The sequence below is a fragment of the Aulonocara stuartgranti genome (genome assembly GCF_965226115.1).
Source record: "Aulonocara stuartgranti genome assembly, chromosome: 5".
NCBI classification, from domain to species: Eukaryota; Metazoa; Chordata; class Actinopteri; order Cichliformes; family Cichlidae; genus Aulonocara; species Aulonocara stuartgranti.
The window spans coordinates 22,451,645-22,471,994 of NC_138943.1; the positions used below are offsets into that span (position 1 = coordinate 22,451,645).

The 20,350-nt window shown below is 41.5% G+C and overlaps 2 protein-coding genes across 3 annotated transcripts; one reads left to right on the top strand and one right to left on the bottom strand.

The window, feature by feature from the left end:
* The first annotated feature begins 810 nt into the window (after window positions 1-810).
* On the top strand, window positions 811-5,510 carry myl6 (myosin, light chain 6, alkali, smooth muscle and non-muscle). The gene is made up of 6 exons (XM_082532772.1): window positions 811-1,191; window positions 1,468-1,495; window positions 2,421-2,564; window positions 3,144-3,317; window positions 3,480-3,557; window positions 5,182-5,510. The coding sequence occupies exons 1-6, from the start codon at window positions 1,189-1,191 to the stop codon at window positions 5,208-5,210; spliced, it is 456 nt and encodes a 151-aa protein (XP_082388898.1). The 5' UTR covers window positions 811-1,188; the 3' UTR covers window positions 5,211-5,510.
* A 307-nt stretch (window positions 5,511-5,817) lies between these two features.
* On the bottom strand, window positions 5,818-15,891 carry smarcc2 (SWI/SNF related BAF chromatin remodeling complex subunit C2). 2 transcript variants are annotated; one of them, XM_082532770.1, is made up of 26 exons: window positions 15,691-15,891; window positions 14,940-15,059; window positions 14,757-14,842; window positions 14,554-14,635; window positions 13,936-14,028; window positions 13,771-13,840; window positions 13,615-13,684; window positions 13,365-13,440; window positions 12,640-12,884; window positions 12,392-12,516; window positions 12,203-12,256; window positions 11,988-12,025; window positions 11,769-11,899; window positions 11,533-11,604; window positions 11,334-11,447; window positions 11,092-11,245; window positions 10,896-11,012; window positions 10,726-10,788; window positions 10,353-10,611; window positions 9,800-9,961; window positions 9,612-9,673; window positions 9,369-9,489; window positions 9,118-9,281; window positions 8,888-9,022; window positions 8,395-8,763; window positions 5,818-7,865 (listed from the first exon to the last, which is right to left on the bottom strand). In XM_082532770.1, the coding sequence occupies exons 1-26, from the start codon at window positions 15,799-15,801 to the stop codon at window positions 7,782-7,784; spliced, it is 3,177 nt and encodes a 1,058-aa protein (XP_082388896.1). In that variant the 5' UTR covers window positions 15,802-15,891; the 3' UTR covers window positions 5,818-7,781. The 2 variants fall into 2 exon arrangements, with proteins under 2 accessions (XP_082388896.1, XP_082388897.1); XM_082532771.1 differs by having other exon boundaries at window positions 8,400-8,763; window positions 15,691-15,889.
* Between the last annotated feature and the right edge of the window lie 4,459 nt (window positions 15,892-20,350).

Here is a 20,350-nt window from a genome sequence, read left to right on the forward strand (position 1 = left end):
AACAACATTTTTAGCAAAACCACTTTAAACCTTATCACTAAATTAGGTTAATTTATATAGTACCAAATCAAAACAACATTCATCTCAAGGTGCTTTATACTGCAAGTTAAAGCCAGTACAGTATTGTGGAGAAAACCCTAACAAACAACCCCCTTACGAGCAAGCACGTGAAGACGGTGGGAAGGAAGAACTCACTTTTGACAGGAATAAACACCTCAAGCAGAACCAGGCTGAGGGAGGGCAGCCAACTGCGACTGGTTGGGGATTGAGAGAAGAGAGAGTATCAGATGATGGGGCCAAACAGACTGAAGAAAATAAAATAAAAAAATTTATGATATGCTTCAGTGAAGAAGTGCTCTGTGCACACAGTATATCAAATGCCTCATCAAAAACAAGCCTAGATCACCCTATAAATCATGTCAAAGTCATTTTATTGTGGTCCACATGCATCCCACAATGATCTTAAGTGGGTTGCACCAGTAAAACTACATGATGAATTTGCAAAACTGGGGGGAAAAGCTCTGGCAGTTCAAAATATAAAGTTTGTATTAATTTACAGAAACGTTTACAGAGGTTCCTGTTAATAGAAAAAGCTATACATTCGTTAAGTGCTGTTGCTTCAATAAAAATAGAACTGAGGAATTTCACCCATTTGATAACCTATTGTCAGGGTAAGCAGATGCAATGTAGGCACAAAGCTGTCAAGCTGCCTGATTATTGGCTCTTCACTGAGCCCGGGATTAAAAAGTAGGCGGTGTTAGGTTAAGTCTAAAGGACAGCGTCATCTGTCACAGGTTTATACCATTAATGTGTGGCGATAGCAGGACTCAACGATGGGAATTCCCCGTTAAAAATATTCGATATTACAGCGTTCATGCAGTAGCTGTGCTTTACATTTGTGTGTTAATGTGTCGCATCTTATTTTTTCAGAAAACCGGAAGGGGGTGTGTAGCACGCGTGCAGGTTATGGCTCTGCAGCACCGTGCTGCACCACAAACGAGCTGCAACCCTGCAACTATGCGAGAAATGCAGCTGTTAAATGGAGGCATGTGATTGGCTGTTGCTGCCAAAGCAACGGTGACATCACCGGGGATGTACCACGCAGGAGCCGTTTGAGTCCTCGGAGCTCAGAGGAGGTCCAGCAGCTTGAGCCATCTGTCATCTAAACCCTCTAAAAAACAAACAAACATGGTAAGTCAAAGATTCCCGCAGAAAATTTTATGGAAATATCGGCATTTTGCTGTATTTATGGAAAATGATTTTACCATCTCATAATCCAGCCCAGGTAACGCTAAATGCGAATCTGCTAGCCTGCTTCACTCACTCGAGCCTTTAGCTCCGAGCCGTTTCTTGCCTGTAATTGATGGCATTGCGGGATTAAGTCATCTGTAAATCTCACTGAAGTCTCCGTCGTTTTGTCTCATCTAACTGTTTCTCCTCTCTCTCTCTGAACTGTGCCTCAACCAGTCCGACCTAACGGAGGACCAGATCATGGGTGAGTCTCATTATGAAAAGGTGTTAAAGGGGTTTATTATCCATAACATTCATCGGGTTAATGTAACCAGTACATATTTAGAAAAAAAAGAAGAAAGCTCTGACTTCTGGCCCTGTACTTGAGTAGGATCGCTGCAGGTAAATGAGAACTGCAATGTGAAAGTGAGCTAAATTTAACTCACCTCACTGAATGGCATTCACTGTGGGAAACCTGAAGGCGCCTCACGACTCAAACTGGACAAGCGTTTAACTCTGAGTTCATCACTAGTGCTAACCTGCAAAACAGGACTTGGGTGAAACATGTTGATTTGTTTGCATGCTTGAGCTTTTTAAATGTGTGATATGCTAGCAGACACAATAACGACTCACATTTTTGTGGTGTAGGTGTGTCAAACGGCACTGAAACACAGTTTACATTGTTTGCTATGGTACGTTTGCTTTGTAGTGTTTTTTTTTTTTGTTGTTGTTGTTGTTTTTAACAGAACAGAAATGCTTTTCATGCTTTTGTAATTTTGTGCTGCACACTGACCACTGACAGTGAGGAGAGGACTTGGTTTATGTGAAGCGTGTCAGTTTTTGATTCCAGTGGAAAAAACTACATTGTGTATTTTATAGTAATGAAATGCTGTGTATTATTTTTACTGTAAGAGCACCATTGATTGCGAACAAGTATTTACAGCCGTGAGAATTTTATTGGCCCACTTGCTAACCTCTTGCTTTTTTGAAATGAAATGCACAGAAGCTGCTAGCGTTTACTGTCAAAACAACGTATGAAAAATCACGTTTTCCTTCCTACATACAGGGTATCAGTAAAGCTTTAGTGCACACGTCATTACCTGTGTCATGAAGGCCTGTCTGTAATTTTTGGGAACCTAACATGCTCTGCCGCTGAACTGGAGTTCTGCATTTGCTTTCCTTCTCACTAGAGTTTAAAGAGGCCTTCCTTTTGTTTGACCGGACGGGCGAGGGGAAGATCACTTACAGCCAGTGTGGCGATGTTATCAGAGCTCTGGGACAGAACCCAGTCAATGCTGAAGTACTCAAAGTCCTGGGAAACCCCAAGCTGGAAGGCTAGTGTCTGATTCACTACTCACAACAAAAGCAGATGACTATCACCGCAGCATTAGTTTGTTTTGGTTAAGAGTGTGGTCAGGTGTACAATTACAAGGTCTCGTTATAACCGCCGCAAAGTAGTACAGGTGATAAGTCACTGCTTAGTGGCTTACTTTGTCAGTGTAACTTGTAAGAGTCACACCTGAACTAAAACACATGTCTGACTAAATTTACTGCTGTGTGCAAACTGAGTTTTGATCATAATAACAATGTGCACAAAACATTATTTATCTGATGCTACTGTTGGCTGTTCCCTTGCCCAAAGGGTCACCACAGCAGGTCCAAAGAAAGTGGCAGCAGAAAAAACATAGCTCTGAATGCAGATGAACAGGTTATTTGTGTCAGCCTTAAATATCATCTCCCACATCCATGTGACTGAACTCTGAATCATCACCATGAATGGGCAAGAAACAAAAGCCTCACAGAAAAACATCACAAAATTCTACTAAATTCAACCCAAAAACTCACATTATCTCAAACGTATTCACTTATTCACCTTCACCATTGAAGGCTCACTGTTGTTTGTCCCCCTGCAGAGATGAACACCAAGATGCTGGATTTTGAGCAGTTCCTGCCCATGTATCAGGCCATTGCTAAGAACAAGGACCAGTGCTCCTTTGATGACATTGTTGAAGGCCTGCGCGTCTTTGACAAGGAGGGAAATGGCACAGTGATGGGAGCTGAGCTGCGTCATGTCCTCACCACATTAGGTAAGACCTGCAGAATACATGAAGTATTAGTCACGATCTATAAATCACAGTTGGCCTGCGTTCAAGTAGTTATCTGTGTAAAGGCTGTGCTTTCTGCTTCTTTCAAATGTCTATTTCTTAATTCTGTGCTTCAGTGCTAATATGTTCTTCTTTATCTTCTAGGTGAAAAGATGACAGAAGAAGAGGTGGAGACTCTTTTAGCGGGACATGAAGACGCCAATGGCTGCATTAACTACGAAGGTAGATCATTGTGCATAAAAACCTTCTTAACAACAAATAAGAATCTCCAAAAGTTTATTCTGTTCATCTGGCCGTAGCGTTTTCAGTGGGAGAAACGTTTCGTCACTCATCCAAGTGACTTAATCAGTGACAAATAACAAATAAGAACCAGTTTATATGAGGAAAAATAACACTACTGCCATTGATTTTTACCCCTGAGCTGTAAAAGGCTGATGGGGTATTGTCATTACCCCGCTGGGCAGGCAGGCGGCATGGACCAGTGGCAGAACTAGGGTGACACATCCCTCTTCAGTGAAGTATGTGAAAATCCCCTATGCATAAATGGAGTCAACAAAATGTCCACAAAAACACAATTATGGGGGGGCAGCTTTTAAGGACATAAAAGTTTCCCCCCTTGCGTGGACACCCAAGTTTGTGAATTCGGTAACGTAATAATAAGGCGACATAGAATTTTGAAATTATACCATAGGTTCATCAATTAAAAATCTTAGATGAAATCAAATCTCAAAGTCAAGTTCAAGTTTCAGTAGCTTTTGTAAATTTCTCACACGTAGCACAGGAGATCGTTTTACAGAGTGTTTGGTTTAGATGTGCTGTGGTGCCAGCTACACATATTTACCTGCTTTATTGTCACATAATCTTAGTGGGACTTTGCGCAGCCTTGTGTCGGGCTAAAAACTGTGTGATATTCATTTCATCAGAGTTGGACATTTGAGTTCTCAGTTGCAGCTTTGTTGGGTATTGCCTAAAATAGATTTCAGGCTGCATTGGATGAATGTAGGGCCGCTGTACACAGTGTTTTTCTGTCTACGGAGGCCCTGAGTCAAACACACTGCAACACTGAAATGCCAGCAGGCAGAATTGGGAAGAGGGGATGCACAAGTGAGAAGCTAGAAGTAAACGGCTAATGGTGTTATATGAATCATAAAAGACATTGCATATTCTGCATATTGTTAATGTCTCCCCAGACACAGTTCTGTCTTGTTTTGTGCACTTTTGCAGTGTTTTTCTGTTTGCTGGTGTTTTCTTAAGTTGCAGTGTTTGACCTCTGAGCCACCGTAGCTGTGCGACTGCCTCATGCTCACTGACTCCTGTCTCATCGCTTTTGTCCATCATATAATATCTGGTTGAACAGAGGGTAGTGAATTAACTTTTTTTTTTGTTTTTAATTTTTGTTTTAATGAATTGTGATGTTAGTCTGTAGATATTGAGCACTGATGGTGTTCTCTGACCTTTAACCTTTCTCTCCTGCGGTGCTCCTCAGCCCCACCTAAATGTGGCCTGCATGTAGCATCCTTGCACACCTTAAGGCTGCTCCCATGTTTAACGCTAACGATTTTGAGAGGGGGGAAAAGGATTTCAGGGTGAACCAAGTGTAAACATGAGCTAAAATGCGGCAAGCAGACACGAATTGTTTATTTAAATTTGTCTGCAGAACTCAAACATTTCTACCACACTTTGTTTTCCTTCCCTAGCTGTTTGCCTTTTTTCATAAATCTAATTATTCTAAATAAATTCAGGCTTTTGATCCTATTTGCTGATATGGCTGTTTAGGAAATGGCTTATACCCGACTTTATGTCTGTACTCTGAAATGCTGATTTTTCTCCATCACTCTCCACACAGAGCTCGTCCGGATGGTGCTGAGCGGTTGAGAACTTCCGAGGACCACTTCCAGATTATTTTCTCTGTTGTCTTGCCCTTCTATCCATGTCATCCCTTCCCCAATAAGTCTGTTTTGTTTCTGTGACATTTTTGTGCCTTTTCTGTCAAATGTGAAGAGACACTTTCACCTCAATTTCCAAACATTCACCTGCAGGCACAATCAGTAGTATTATCCCCCCGGATTGTTTAACTTTTGTCATCTTTATCTGTCTTGTCAGTTTTCTTGTGAATGGAAATAATAATGGGATTTCTGAAAGTTTGAAATAAAAATGCTGTTTTACAAAGTGTCATCAGGCCTGTGAGTCTGGTTAAAGTCGCATTACAAGCATGATGAAAAATATTTCACAATCATTTAAGTGGATATCAGATGATTTGTGTGTCGTGTCCTGAACTATATGAATTAGTGATGTTAGGTTTACACATTGAGCAAAAATAAAAATCAGTTGGAGATAATTGTCTGATTAGCTAATTAGATACATCCAAATAAAGAGCATCAGCCAGGCGATTCCTCCTCGAGGTCCACCAGGATATACTGTGCAGTCGTTCATCATCAGATACTTTAAGTTAGTAAGTCAACAAACCACTCTGAACAATGTCTCCTCTTCACATCTTTATTTTTTCCCAAACATTTTGTAATTAAAACCAGTTTTGACATTTTTTTTAATACAAACTGCCAGAATAACTGTCAGCACTAATGTGATGATTTACAGAGGAAACTTTTCTACTGTATAATAATCAATGGAACTGCTGCTACCTTCGGCATAGTGAAAAACATATAGAAACTGAACGGACACTTATTTCATATCACAAAATCCACACAATGTAATAATAACACAGATAAAAGAAGTCCATTTATGCTCACAACTGTGGTGAGGACTGCAATACTGGCTTGACGGACATCGACTGTAAAGTTTCACCATCTGACTGGATTATATTTCATGATACTGACATGATGTGCAGAACAACACGTGTTTCTTCTCGTAAGTTCTTCAAACAACAGATGGCACTGGAAAAAATTGTAAAAAAACAAAAAATAAAACTGAACGGTAACATGGTTTACAGATCCTAATGGCATGCGTTCACATACACACATGCTCACAGTCACATCTCAGACAGATCCGGCAGTCCTGTCCAAATCACACACAACTATGGAGAGGGTAAATATCAGTTACAAAGGTAATATACAGTTACAATGTTGACATATCAAAGAAAGAAGATGGCAAAAAAGAGTAAAAAATATATAAATGTATAGGATACAAAGTGAGGATATTGTTGCAGATATTAAGGACACGATTCTCCATTGTCAGCTGTTTAAGGTGCTCCCTTGTGTTTTTACAGCGTCAGCATTTCTTACATCTTTAAAGCGAAATGCACCAAGCTGCTTAAAAACATCCTCCTCACTCACCAAGAAACCACAATGAAACTCACTGAATAAATGTATGATAAACATGATTAGAAAAAACATTTTGGCTTAGCAGTTTACACAAAGTCCAAATCCAAATAAACACGTGCGTGGTCGCTAACGGTATTAATCCCAGACTTTCTTTTCAAACAGAATTACATTCCTCACAAAAACCACAGCCTGGATGCTTCAAGTTCATTTGCACTTGCAAAACACAAAGCGCCACGGTCACGTTTTTCTCTAAGTGCTGTTGAAATGTGGGAGGGAGTAACCTCCTATAACAAAAAGAGGCCTTTTCAAGACCTCAGGTTGTCATTACTTTCAAATAGTTCCCATATTATTATTAGAGTAACAAGAGAGGTGTTTGTAACAGAAAATCCAGTTTACAGTACACTTTTCCCAAACTGCATCCACTCTGCGTTAAATTTCAGTGTGGCATCTTTTGATTAGAATCGTCTTCATTCCTTTCAGACTTTATACGGGTTTTAGAAACATGACACAATTGAAAACAGAGAAAAAAAATCATTTTCCCAATTAGCTTTCCAAAACTGTATTTAAGACAAGAAAGAGATCATATAAGTGCTCAAGTTCAATTTCATGGTTGCTTCAAGTCTTTCAATGCGACCTACAGAAACATATTAAAAGTGCTTTTGTCTTACATATATTTTAATTAGTACCTACAGTACGAGAGGGGAGGGGGACGCTAGAGAGCGTAGGAAGTACGAGACTTCACTAGCTGTGACAAACTGTTGCAGGAAAATAAATGCAACAATTTCCAAAACACTGAAAACATGAGATGAGTCTTTTCTCTTCTTCTCACTGAGTGCCAGCATGTTGATAAGACCATCTAAGCTTACCAGATCTCCTGGTGTCAAGCTTAAAATTCCAAAGTGAGACGCAGTCGAACACGCAGGATGAAAATCTATTTTCTTCATTAGTCGGTTCAATTTGAAAAAGGACTTCTTTTCTAACAGAGAGTCAAAGGCGGATTGATATTGGCGTTTCTTTTTCTTTCTCAAATCAATTGTCCTCTTGAAAACACACAAGCAAACAAAAAAAGAAATAGAAAATGTAAAATGAGTTCTCTTCCTTCGGTTGATGACTTCTTCATTTTAGATAATACAGGCAGGATTCAAAGTGGTCAGAGTCATTCAGATTCTCAGGAAATTTGCTTTTTCTCACTGTGGAGGAGGGACCGGAGCTGAGGGGTGGAGTGTCTCTCCGGGGAGAGGGGCGGTGGGCTCTGTGAGGGGGCAAACAGGAGAAAAATGTTACGTACGATTTGTAACATAGTATCATTAATTTATTAAATTTAGTCATTTATATTCACAAAATGTGAATTATGCATAATATATTATAATCTATGATATAATCATGATATATTATAATAGTAGATTAGAGTCGTAGTCCAAACAATACTATAACACTGATGTGTACTTGTGAAATAAAAGAATGATTGATCTTCTCCGTGTCAACCTTAGATTCTTCAATTCAGAAATAACTCAAGACTGTGTTGTTTGAAAGCTAGGTTTCAGAACATTATAAGCCGTCCCAAGTCATGGTGGCATGAAATGTTTGGTATTGTTTGATCATTTGCATCATGCCAACAGTATCTCACAATCAAGACAGTGAGAAGTCCTGTTTTAATGAGTGAACTCCGTTTCAGCTTTTTGGTCTTAGTTAATAACTTGTTGACAAAGATAAGATAAACTGTGCAGCTTTTAGGAACTGACAGCAAACGTAAATGTATTAACTACTATTAAAGCTGCTACCTCACCATGGAGTACAGATGTAGTGTTGGAGCTGGAGTGAGCAGCTGGGGTCTGACCCGGGGGACAAGGTGGCGAGGTGTGAGCGCTTGGTGGTGGCTGGGACTCGGGAGCTGGGGCTGAAGCGGCTGGTGGTGCTGGGCTGGGGGCTGGCTGTGGCGCTGGTGTGCTGGGAGCTTGCTGATTTGCGGTCAGGGCTTGAGGTGCCGGGGCCGCGGTGGCCTGAGTGGAGTGAGGGCCCCCTGCCTGGCTATGTTGCTGGTGCTGAATCTGCTGGAAGTGTTGCTGGCGAGCCCTCATCTCAGCGTATTTCAGCTGCTCCATGTGGAAGGACTGACGGTCAGCCAGCAGTTGCTGCCGCTGGTACTCCAACTGCTCACAGAGACAGACAGACATGTCTATGATTTAGGAAAACAGCATACTATACGCACTGCATTGAATGTAACTTAAGAATTTTCTTATTTTAATGCTACATATCCTTAAATTCCCCACTCACAGCCTCCCGCTCTCTGTCCATGATGGTTTCCAGCTCCTCAAAGTGTCGCAGTTTAATCTCAAGCTTCTTCATTTGAGTTTCCACCAGCAGAGCCACCAGAGATTTGATCTTCCTCTCTTCCACTGCAGCCAAATGCTGTGAGGAGAAAGAAGAAGATTAGAGAAAATAAAAACAAAAAAAGCTGAAGATTGAAGATACGACAAGTATCACCTTGACTCAATGAATTTTACCTTGGCCTTGACAGCAGCAGCTGCTAGAGCGGAGGCAGCAGCAGTGGCCAGGTTCCCCTCTCCCACATCACGCTCCACCTTAGCTTTCCTTTCTCCTTCACTCTCCCCTTCCCTCTGTCCCTCCTCTGTTCCCTCTTTTCCATCCTTCTCCTTCTCCCCATCACCTATGAGAAACAAAAGTTTAATGTTTTTCACTGTTGACCAAAACCTTTATGTCTGCAACGTCTTATGAAGACAAAACCCTTTTGTACCCATCTCAGACTCTGTTTTGTCTGCCTCCCTCTCTCCTTCAGGTTCTCTTCCTCTTTCTTCTTCCTTCTTCCCATTCTCTGCCTGCTTTTCCTCTTCCTCATTCGCTCCATCTTTAGTCTCCTGTGTGGCAAAGTAAACAGCACAATATGATCCACAGAACTTTTACAGCAGATATATATATATATATATATATATGTTTATAAAATGACATTCTATTATGTTACAGTGAATTCTCATCATACCTTGGCCTCTCGTTTCTCCTCATTAGACTGGTTGTCACTCTTGCTTTCATCACTGCTTTCATCTGTAGAGAAGGCAAGCCACAACCTTTCAATTCACTTTTTCTGACTACTCAACTTATACAATCATTATTTTTAATTTTCTTTGTAGTGCAGCGTTCCAAAATTTATGCTGTGTGCATTTATCCTACCAGGCCTCTCTCCCTCCTCCAGGCCGGTCCCTGCGATGCCACTGCCTTCCAGGCCATACAGAGGGTCCTGTCTGCCACTGACCCTCGCTGCTTCCTCCACCCGCCGCACATGAGCCTCCACAAGCGCAGCTGGAACCTCCTCCTTCATACGCGAAAACTCCTCTGAGCAGGGAGCGATAAATCACAATTAATGATGTGAAGCAAAAACAAGGACACTGATGGATTAGTCACCTCTAGTAGATTGAAAATGAACAAAATCGTTGCCTGAACAAAAGCGGTCTTATGAATGGCATGTACAGACATTTGGAGCTTCAATGATACAGGATTTGGTCAAGTGTTGGAAAGGTGTTGTTTAACATTTAATGGTCTCACTGTAGAAAATTAAAATGTATTTTGCTGTCTTCATTTTTATCCTATTGGATTATTTACTGGTTGATGTTTTCAGTGCCCTGTTGCTTCCTCTTTTTCCTCTTTAGCTCAAACTGTAACAACACAAAGAGACCATTTTTGTTTTCTACAGAGTTGGGTAATTTCAAATGGAGTTACTTCTCACCCAGAGCAGACTTGGCTGCGGCCGAGGCCACACGTGGGTCGACTACAGAGGCGAGGAAGGCCACGGTGCTCATGACAGGGTTTCCTGCTTGGCTGAAAGGTACCGGCTGGTAGGCAAGTGGGCCCAGGGAAGAAGAGCTGTCCTCCAAGTACGGGTCTTCAATGGGCAACCGCAGGAAGTGCAGGATACACTCATCCTGCGTACGGCTGCCCACGTGTTCGGACACTTTGTTCCAGTCGTCCTTATACATTTCCAAACCCTGAGGGAAGTAAAACCTACATTTAGCTCCATCTTTCCATGATGACATTTCCCAGTGTGGTATTACAGTGGCTGCTTTTACACTCTCTGATCATGTTTAAAACACTGAGTGTACCTCAAGTAGTAGTAGTGTTTCTTGCTCTGTCCACTCCCTCATGGAGCTGGCTGCACTCTTGCTCTGCACACAAAACATCACCATCACCTTGTTAACACAATTAAACCACCGATATTATGGTGAGTAAACAGAAACTATTCATTCTGTTATCCACCCTCCTGGACTTGTACCTTTGCAGAGCTTGTCTTCTTGCTGTACATGTCGGTCCGCAGCCCAAAGTTTTGCAGATCTGCTGGCTTGTCCTTCACTTTGTCAGGGAATGACATCATCTGCTGGGTGGCAGGGGTCTACAGGGTCAAAAAGGAACATATGTAAAACAACGTTGAAGATGTGTGCGCACGTGTCCATGCGTGTGTGTATACAAACCTGAGATGTCTTGGGCTGCAGGGGCACCAGGCTGGATGGAGTGTCTGCCAGGACGTGGAAGTGCGAGGTGGGAGGAGGACCCATGGGTGTGGGCCGGCTCTCAGAGTCCACCTGGTAGTTGATCAACCCCCACTGCTCCAGAAAGGCGTGGACTCTGTGGGGGGAGAAAATGTCTGGCGTATTTGTCGCAGGCAGTAAGTGATTTTGCAAACACTGGTTAGAAACACCTATCCTCCCCTTACCTCATGATTGCACACACATCTCCTGCCAGATTCCTACGGCAGGCAGTGGAGGTCAGGTACTCCTGAGGATTCAGTCTGTAGGTGTCAATCATGAAGTTCCTGTATGCTAGATAACTGAAACAAAGAGGCTTTTAAATATCTGACAGATAAACAAATTTAAATGATTGAGCACTGTGTTGTGCACTGATCAAACACTTACATCTCAGGCGTTTTGGATTTGTTCTTCCCATTGAAAAACTCTGGCAGGGCTCGGCGCTCAATGGCATGAACACTGGAAGAAAACCAGATGCAAGTATGCAACACAAATTTCCCTCACTCATGGACCCTTAAAACGTTCTAATACTACGTCGTGTGGCGCTGCTTTTCATTTCAACGAGTTCACTTTTCTTTTCCTCATTCTGTTCTCACATGGGAAAAAAGCATTTTTATTCTTACCTGTTATAGTCAAACCAGGCTGCGTAGCTCGGAATGATGATGTGATGGGTTTGCTCAGTCACATTGTCCTCGTGGAGGTCTGAGCCTTTCACTGGCTCGCCCTTCACACTCGGGGAGCCTTCCTCCTCTTCCTGTTGTTCATACAAACATACAGTTGGGCTCACCAACACAGAATTACAGCCATGATTTTGTCATATGTACTATTAATTGTTAAAGTACCTTTCCTGTTGTTTCCATGGACTCGTCTTCTTGCTCATCTGTTAAATCACACAAAAGAGACGCGTGCGTGAAAGGGTCAATAGATTAATCAGCGCTTTATTACTGGAAATTATTGATGAATAACAGCCGAACACAACAAGCCTTTGCCATTTTTGGTGAAGCATTTATTAAACTGGTTGGCGGTGGTTAAATATGATTGTGTAGGTGAAGCTCACCCAAATCTGTCCCTCCTTTAACTGGGGTGGAATCAGAGTCCTTCTTGGTGTTATCTGCAGGGAGACAGAATTGGCTTGATTATTATTTTAAAAGAGGACCCATTAATATCTATATATATCTATATATATGTCAATGTATATATATATATATATATGATGTGTTTTCAAAATATATGTAGACTTGTATACTTGTCTTTGCTGGGTTTCCCTCTTCAGATGCTGGAACAGGTGAAGCTTCATCCAAATCCTTGGACAGGTCCTCCTGTTCCTCCTCCCTCTGACCCCGTTTAGACTTGGTGTACGGGGTCGTTGGTCTGTTGACACGCACACAAAGGGAACATATGTGTATTGCATTATTTTTCATAACCCTCTGTTTTTTTTCTCCAACAGGGAGTCGAAGAACATCATCATGCATCAGGACATGACTCTTAACAAACCCTTTTTTGGTGTTCTTCTTCTTGCTCTCCTGAGGTGGTGGGGTTGGGGAGGGTGATGGCGAGCGCTTCCTCTTCTTGGTGCTGCCAGGTTTCTTGTCCCTCCGCTCGTCTGGTGTGGTCACCTCATCTGTCAGGGTCTTGGCGGAGATCCTCTTCCTCTTAGGACAGCCCTCTCCAACCTCATAGTCCTCCTCGTTCATCCACTCGTTATACTGGTCCAGATCTAAAATCCACTTTGCATGGACCTGTAAATAAATAATAAATAAATGATAAATAAATAAACCAATTATTATCTGCCCAGAAGTGAAATATTTTCAGCAATCGTGTCAACCACCAGGATGGTAGAGGAGGAGGTGAAAGGAGGAAGACCTAAACTGAGTTATAATAAAGTTGTAATAAAGTTATAATAAAAGTTATAATAAAAGACTGAAACTCATGATATTAACCTCTGTTATTAAAGACTTCATTTTGCAGAAAAAAACAAGGACAAATTAAAATTCAAGCTGAAATCAAAAAGGTTTCCAAAAACATACAGATGTATCTGTAACATTTAAGTGCTGCACAGTGGACAAATAAAAAAAAAGATCCTTGAATTTAAATACTGCAAGTATCATGTAGCATTAATAAAGCGGTCAAATACTTGATTAAACTCAGGGAGTATTAGAAAATCTGCTGTTTAAATTCATACAGACTGACACAGACAGAAAAAAAGCAACAACAAATACCTTCCTGGGCTTTTCTGGGGAGGGAGGATCTTCTACCGCAGCCTCAATTTCACTGGCTGCGATCCAGGTATCATAACTAAACAGTGAAGGGAATGAGGTTAAAGCTCGCATTAGGTGGGAAAAGCACAAGTTTCGCCATGTAACACCACAGCAGGAGGGGTAATGTCAGCTTAACTTTCTAAAAACCAAAGATGTATTGAGAAAACAAGACAAGTAGATAAAAGTGAGCTGCACAATGCTCAGAACAAACCTGTCAGGAAAATATCCCCAGTGAAGCAGCACTTGCTTGTCTCTCTTCATCACAGGACGAACCCACTCCTCTGGACCAAGAAGATCGGACGATGTTAGCGCAAATCTGACTCGTGCAGTAAAACTTGTAACAATGCCTACCGAGACAAAACCTCACCTTCCTCCAGACTGGCAGGAATAGGCACAACAACGTGGGAGCTGGAGGCCTTGTCTTCGGTTACTGAGCCCTGCAACACAAGAAAACATGAGTAGAACCATTTGAATGTAAATTAAATCTGTCTGTAGTAAATGATCTGCCTGAAAGGCTCCTTTTAAAACACACCTGATGTCTTTTGATGATGTCTTTCAGTTTCCCCAGCAGCTTTGGCTCTATGTCAGGACTCAGGTAGATGACGGGCCTAGTCAGACAGTTGTTCTGGAAGAATTGGAGCAGATACATAACTTACACGACTACATTTGCGAGCACTGATTCAAATAATCAAGAAGAATCACAAAACAATACAATAATCTAAACTCAGTTCTGCCCAATATTAGTTTTGCTATAAGCTTATTGGTGCAGTCTTCCATAACAGTCCCAGTTTCTCATGTGCCCTCTTTGGAATATTAATTGCCCAGTACTTGATTAAAAGTAGAAATCACCATGCCACAGCAGATGAAGAAATCTAGATGATCTTGGAAAACCGCAGGACTGATTAAGTAGGATTTCTGTGGATGTCTTTCAGTACATCTATGTGTAATGATCAGGCAGCTTGATTCCCAGACTCTTTTGAAATTTAGCGTAACCAAAGGACACGGTGTTCACTTTGCTATCATTTAAATTTAATGCCTGCAGTAGGAAAAACCATCAAAAATTTACTCCTGTTAGATAAATTCATCAAAATATGGCCTGAAATTTTCTACTGTCCATTGACAACCATAAAAGCACTGCTGCAAAACTCACCTGCACTAAGGACTTCTCAATCGTCATGAACATCTCCACATTTCGGTCCATCCTCGACGGATTCTGGAAGTCAAACCTGCGCCTACCAGGAGTTTAGACTGGAGTTACACACGAAACGGCAACATAGCCAATATCCAACTGAGCACCGTAACTTAACAGCCACTAGCCCAGACGTCTAAACTCAGCTAGAAAGAAAGTCTTACCATCCTTGGTCACTTTTGAACTTGTAGGCTGCAGCCAGGATGTGGCAGAGAGCCCCTCCTGACTTAAAGTCCAAGAAGCATTTCATCTGCAGGGATACAACTCAACACATTCAGAATAACAGCAGTTTAAATTAGGTATCTATTTTTGAATGTAACAGATATACAGATGTTTAAGACACGTACCGGCAGCTTGGTGAGCGGAGGGTTACTGACATGTCGACCGAACACCTCCTCCTGGAACTGGAGCAGCTGGACCACCAGGCTGGACAGAGATTTGTTCGTGGGGGGCTCGGCCTGGATGTACTGTGCGCAAACACATGAAAATAAACTCAACTGTGCTGCTGGATGCCTTTATCAGATATCTCAAAGGAAGGAAATTTCCGTGAAAACTGCGACACGGATTGGTAAATGGGGAGGGGATGGAGTCACAAATATCGCTAACCTTTCATTTTTATCACTGTTTACTAAAAGTGTTGTTTTTTTTTTTATTCGATTATTGTGTTTAAACACCAGCGCAGCGCTCAGTGTTATTCAACACCGGACATTGCTTCAGTCAGCGCGGCGCGCCACAGAGCCAACATCTGGATCCGAGCTGCCTCACCGTTAGCCTATTAGCTTACTAGCTAGCTAGCGGGCTGGCCGGCTAAAGTCACCCTTCAACAAAAATCCATCCTCTGAGGTCAGACTGTGTGCTTGTTTTAGATCGGTTTAACTACAACAGTGCTCAGAGAAGCTGCCGTTAGTGGCTGCATCTGATGCAGCTGTTGGCTCAGCATCCTTTTGTATCCCGGCTCGAGTGAATCAAACAGCTGGACGCTCAGCAGCACCCTCCCTCCTCTCTTTGTCACTGCCTCTGCCCAATAGGTAAGTGGCCATATTTCAACGTGAAAAATGGAAGGTCTCTCTGTAGGATAGCAAAACATGCGGTCGGTACCTTTTTGTAATTCTTTCCCAGCCAGACACGGACATTATCAAACTGAGAAACGGTATCAGACGCTTCGAAATATTTTACATTCGGGCCGCCGTCTTTCTTCCGCACCGCCATCTTTGCCTGCAGACAACTAGTCGAAGTTGCCTGCCGCCCAGCGACCACAGCGCGAAACTGCAGCTCCCGGACAGCACAGAGACTGTAGTGACAACCAAAGTACAACAGGGGGCGCAGCGGTGTAGATAATGTTTTTTGTCCTTCAACAATACTATTATAAAAATGTTTATGCTACCCTCTCAGAACACACAGACAGACAGTCAGCAATTAAATTGAGACCAATTAATAAGGAGACTTATTAATTGGTCCGGTAATGGATCATTTCGCAATTCGGCTGTCAGTGTTTGAAGGGAGTCTTACATAAGAGAGTCAGGTGGATCCTTAGGTCATCAAAAGCAAACTTCAGCAGATCTTTAAGTTATACTGAAGCCAGTCTATGTTTTTTTGTGTGTGAGTAAAAGCTCAACAAATGTGGAACACACTAATGAACAAATCCCCAGGCGTATGTAAAATGTACAGGAGCTTGCAGAGTATTAATAAAAATCTTATTTAATAACCAGTATTAATAGTTTGATGCCTGTGCCTGTTTGTAAAATTCACCTTATGCATCCACTCTAGAAGGGATGAGGAGGCTCATTATGCCAAGGCCCTGAATGGGCTACAGGGTGAGTCTAAAATAAAGCACTTACCTGTAAATGTGTGTGGGGAAAAAATGATATGGCAGTGATTGGCCTCCTTAGCAGTTAAATAACCCCCTGCAACAGGATGTCAGTAAGAGTGCTCACGAGACACTCAAGAAAGAAGGCAGGCAAGTGGTATTTTTTTTTTTAAATCTTTTATTGAACTGTGAAAAATAAAAATGGAAAACGACAATTTCTGATTCAGTGCAACAAAAAGTGAGTAAATCTATTTGATGGTAATTCACATGAATCGGATATGTGTTTTATGCACTAAGTCAATGATTTTAACTTAAATCATGAAAGCACTTACATGTTTCCAGCAGGTGTCCGGTCTCTATTTAACCTCTAGTTTTCAGTGTCATCAGAATCAGAATTCTTTAATAGTCCCTAAAGAAATGATGTATATCATGTGTTATGTGATTGTGGACAAATTAAATCAATTCCCCTCCTCAGCCTGGCGATAACTACAGGAAATGCGTTTGGAGGTGTTATCTTAACTTGGGGGTTAGGATCTCTCAATGGATTTTCAATTATCTAAAAAAATAAAATTAATTTAACTTTGTCTGTTTGTTGTCCTTTTTTTATCTTTATGTGTGTTTAGTAGGACTTTAAGTTTTTTCTTTCAATCCTCCAAAAACTACTCAAATGAACAATCTCATATAAACTCACTGTGTGGTAAAACCGAGCAGTATTTTGTATGTGCCGCATGAGGAGTCTGAACTGTGCAGTGCTTCATTTAAAAAGGTCATGTGGGGAAAAGGTGGTGAGCATTATCAGAATTTGAAAGTTCAAATTAGATTCCAGATTTGGTTCAGCTAAGTGCCAGAGTAGATATTTTTTTCTGCTATTCCCTATTATGTTGAACACTTTGATATTTTCTGGTCACCTTTTATGTCTTCTTATAAAGTACTTGTTTTAAATCAAAAATACATATGTAAATATGGGTTCAGTTAAATTGCTGCAGTAAAAGAACTAAAAATTGCACACATGTCACAAGTTTAATGTTGTATGGATACAAGACTTTTAATCACAGCATATTCAGTATGTATATATATATATATATATATATATATATATATATATATATATATATATATATATATATATATATATATATATATATGTGTGTGTGTGTGTGTGTGTGTGTGTATAGATAGATAGATAGATATATACATATTAGGGGTGCAACGATACACAAAATTCACGGTTCGGTTCGGTTCGATACTTTGGTGTCACGGTTTGATATTTTTTCGATACAAAAAAATTTTCATGCCTTTTTAATTTGTCATTTATTAAAATTATAAATATAGATTTCAACTCAAAAGTACAGTTTTTAAATTTAATGTTGCTGAAACAACAAACTAATAATAATAAAAATAAATCTATCTGATCGAGAAATCTTTGGAAAAGAGAGTTTATTACAGAGAAATGGCTCTTTCCAAAATAAAAGCTATACTATCCGCTTCTTCTGGGCTATATTCTCAGCAGCATATTAAACATATCAGGTCCCCATAAGGAGAATCATGTGCTAACGGCTGTCTAAATGACTCGAGTAAAGTTTGTAGCATGCCTACTTGTTGTTTTTGTCTGCTTCCATTTGTCTTTGCACTAGGATGATGTCGGGGTAAATGTGCAGTCATATTCGTTGTGTTCCCACTAGTGCTGTCAGCGTTAATCTCGTTAAAATGACGTTAACGCTACAACACGGCAAATCTCCGTTAACAAGTTACCGCAGATCGCCCCGTGCGTGGGGCTGAACGGTGTCAACACGTTAACAAGCTAACTGCGCTAACGCACTAGTTCCCATCAATAGCGTTGCGTGGCACATCCGACATACTGTTTTACTTTTGTCCATGACGCGCTTACCTTCAGGGTCATACTTCACATGAAAACCAAGATAGTTCCAAACGCCAGATCTGAATGAGGGTGGGGGAGGTTCAATTTGGGGTAGCATTGAGGCAGTTGCCATGTTGCAACGAGCTTAGCTTCTGCCTTGCTAGCTTGTGCTGCGCTCAGTGGATCTGCGCTTGACAGTGCAGCCTAGGCGGAGTAGCCAAACGCAGATCCACTGAGCGCTCAACACAGACAGCATCGTCAGAAGAAAAGTTGATAAAATAAATAAAAATGTTTGTATTGTTCGATACATATGCGTACCGAACCGAAAGCACTGTATAGAACGGTTCAATATCGATACGAGTATCGTTGCACCCCTAATATATATATATATAAACACACCCTGCGGGCGGTTTATCCTTCAAGCTCGGGTCCTCTACCAGAGGCCTGGGAGCTTGAGGGTCCTGCGCAGTATCTTAGCTGTTCCCAGGACTGCGCTCTTCTGGACAGAGATCTCCGATGTTGTTCCCGGGATCTGCTGGAGCCACTCGCCTAGCTTGGGAGTCACCGCACCTAGTGCTCCGATTACCACGGGGACCACCGTTACCTTCACCCTCCACATCCTCTCGAGCTCTTCTCTGAGCCCTTGGTATTTCTCCAGCTTCTCGTGTTCCTTCTTCCTGATATTGCTGTCATTCGGAACCGCTACATCGATCACTACGGCCGCCTTCTTCTATATATATATATTTATATATAGAAGAAGACGTATATACACACACACACACACACACACACATATATATATATATATGTGTGTGTGTGTGTATATATATATATATATATATATATATATATATGTGTGTGTGTGTGTGTGTGTGTGTGTGTGTGTGTGTGTGTGTATACAAAAGTCTTTTATGTGGGAGCAAATTCAGCAGCCATTAAAGTTCAGAAATAACTGAGCAAAATATAGATATGTCAGACTGTTTTCATGTTCCTGACCTTTAAACTGGTCCTCGTTTAGTCAGAGGCTGAATTAACCTTCATTAACAAAGAATAGGTGTGTGTGTGTGTGTGTGTGTGTGTGTGTGTGCATGTGTGTGAATGTTGCCTGACCCAGACTAATTTGTGAAAGTCCACAGACACCACTGGGCAGAGTAGCGCTCCTTGAACTAATATTCCTCAGACTCTTGGTGTGTTTGTATTTGCTCAGGAGCGTGTGCGTGTGTGTGCATATCTTTGTAATGGTGCGTGTTTGTGTGCGTGAGTGTTGTACACAGGGCTGCCTGTGCTGAGGGAGAGAGAGTGAAGCCTATTGATTATTTTAATCCTCCTATTTGTGAGTCTGTGATCCTCTCGGCTCAGCCTTCCACAGGGGGATTGCTAATGGGGCTGAACGCTTCCCTCCTCAGCCCTCTCCTCTCCCTGTCCAATTAACTTAACGCTGGAATCTGCAAGGAGGGAGTGCTGGGACTCAGAGGGAGGGAGACACTGCTGAGATACATGCCCAACAACCCCCCGTGCAGCATTCCCCTTACCTACTGTCCACATTCAGCAAGAACCTCCTCGTTCTGAATAGTATAAGCGCTCACCTTTAATTAAAGATCCATCTCCTTGTTTTTATTCCAGGGAGGTGAGACTCTTTCATGTTTCAATGTTTCACTTTCAGTGGGTGGCTTCGGAAAGGGCCAGAAGCAGCAGCAGGTGAAGAAACAAGTCTGATAATGGGAAAGCTCTCTTCAAACAGAGCAATTAAGACAAATCTTTGACATTTCAATAACTATTTGCAACACTAGTACGTTCAGCTCACTCATGAAGAATTTTAGGCATCAAGCTTTTTGATCATAAACCTGAAACAAAGGTATTCACCAGGCATTGTTTTATGCAATTCAATTTTATATGCAGGCTCCTCTGTCTACACTGGATGTTTGTAGGCAGTGCAAAAGCAACCATGTACAAACCACAGCGCATTTTTCTTATTTATATTATTTTTGATCAATAGTTGAATTTTGTGCTTAGTACAAAAAATGTTAGCATGCTAACATGGATGGAAAAACCTTCAAAACATCAACATGTTAGCATTCTAAGCCTGTTTGGAT

Bases quoted from the DNA above. Each gene is read 5' to 3' on its own strand.
- myl6 (XM_082532772.1), top strand. The intron at 1,496-2,420 runs GTGAGTCTCATT...CCTTCTCACTAG, and splicing joins AACGGAGGACCAGATCATGG to AGTTTAAAGAGGCCTTCCTT. The intron at 3,318-3,479 runs GTAAGACCTGCA...TTTATCTTCTAG, and splicing joins TCATGTCCTCACCACATTAG to GTGAAAAGATGACAGAAGAA.
- smarcc2 (XM_082532770.1), bottom strand. From the start codon at position 15,801: ATGGCGGTGCGGAAGAAAGACGGCGGCCCGAATGTAAAATATTTCGAA. The intron at 12,885-13,364 runs GTATTTGTTGTT...ATTTATTTACAG, and splicing joins CCCCAGAAAAGCCCAGGAAG to GTCCATGCAAAGTGGATTTT. The intron at 9,674-9,799 runs GTAGGATAAATG...CCTTCTCTACAG, and splicing joins GGAGGAGGGAGAGAGGCCTG to ATGAAAGCAGTGATGAAAGC.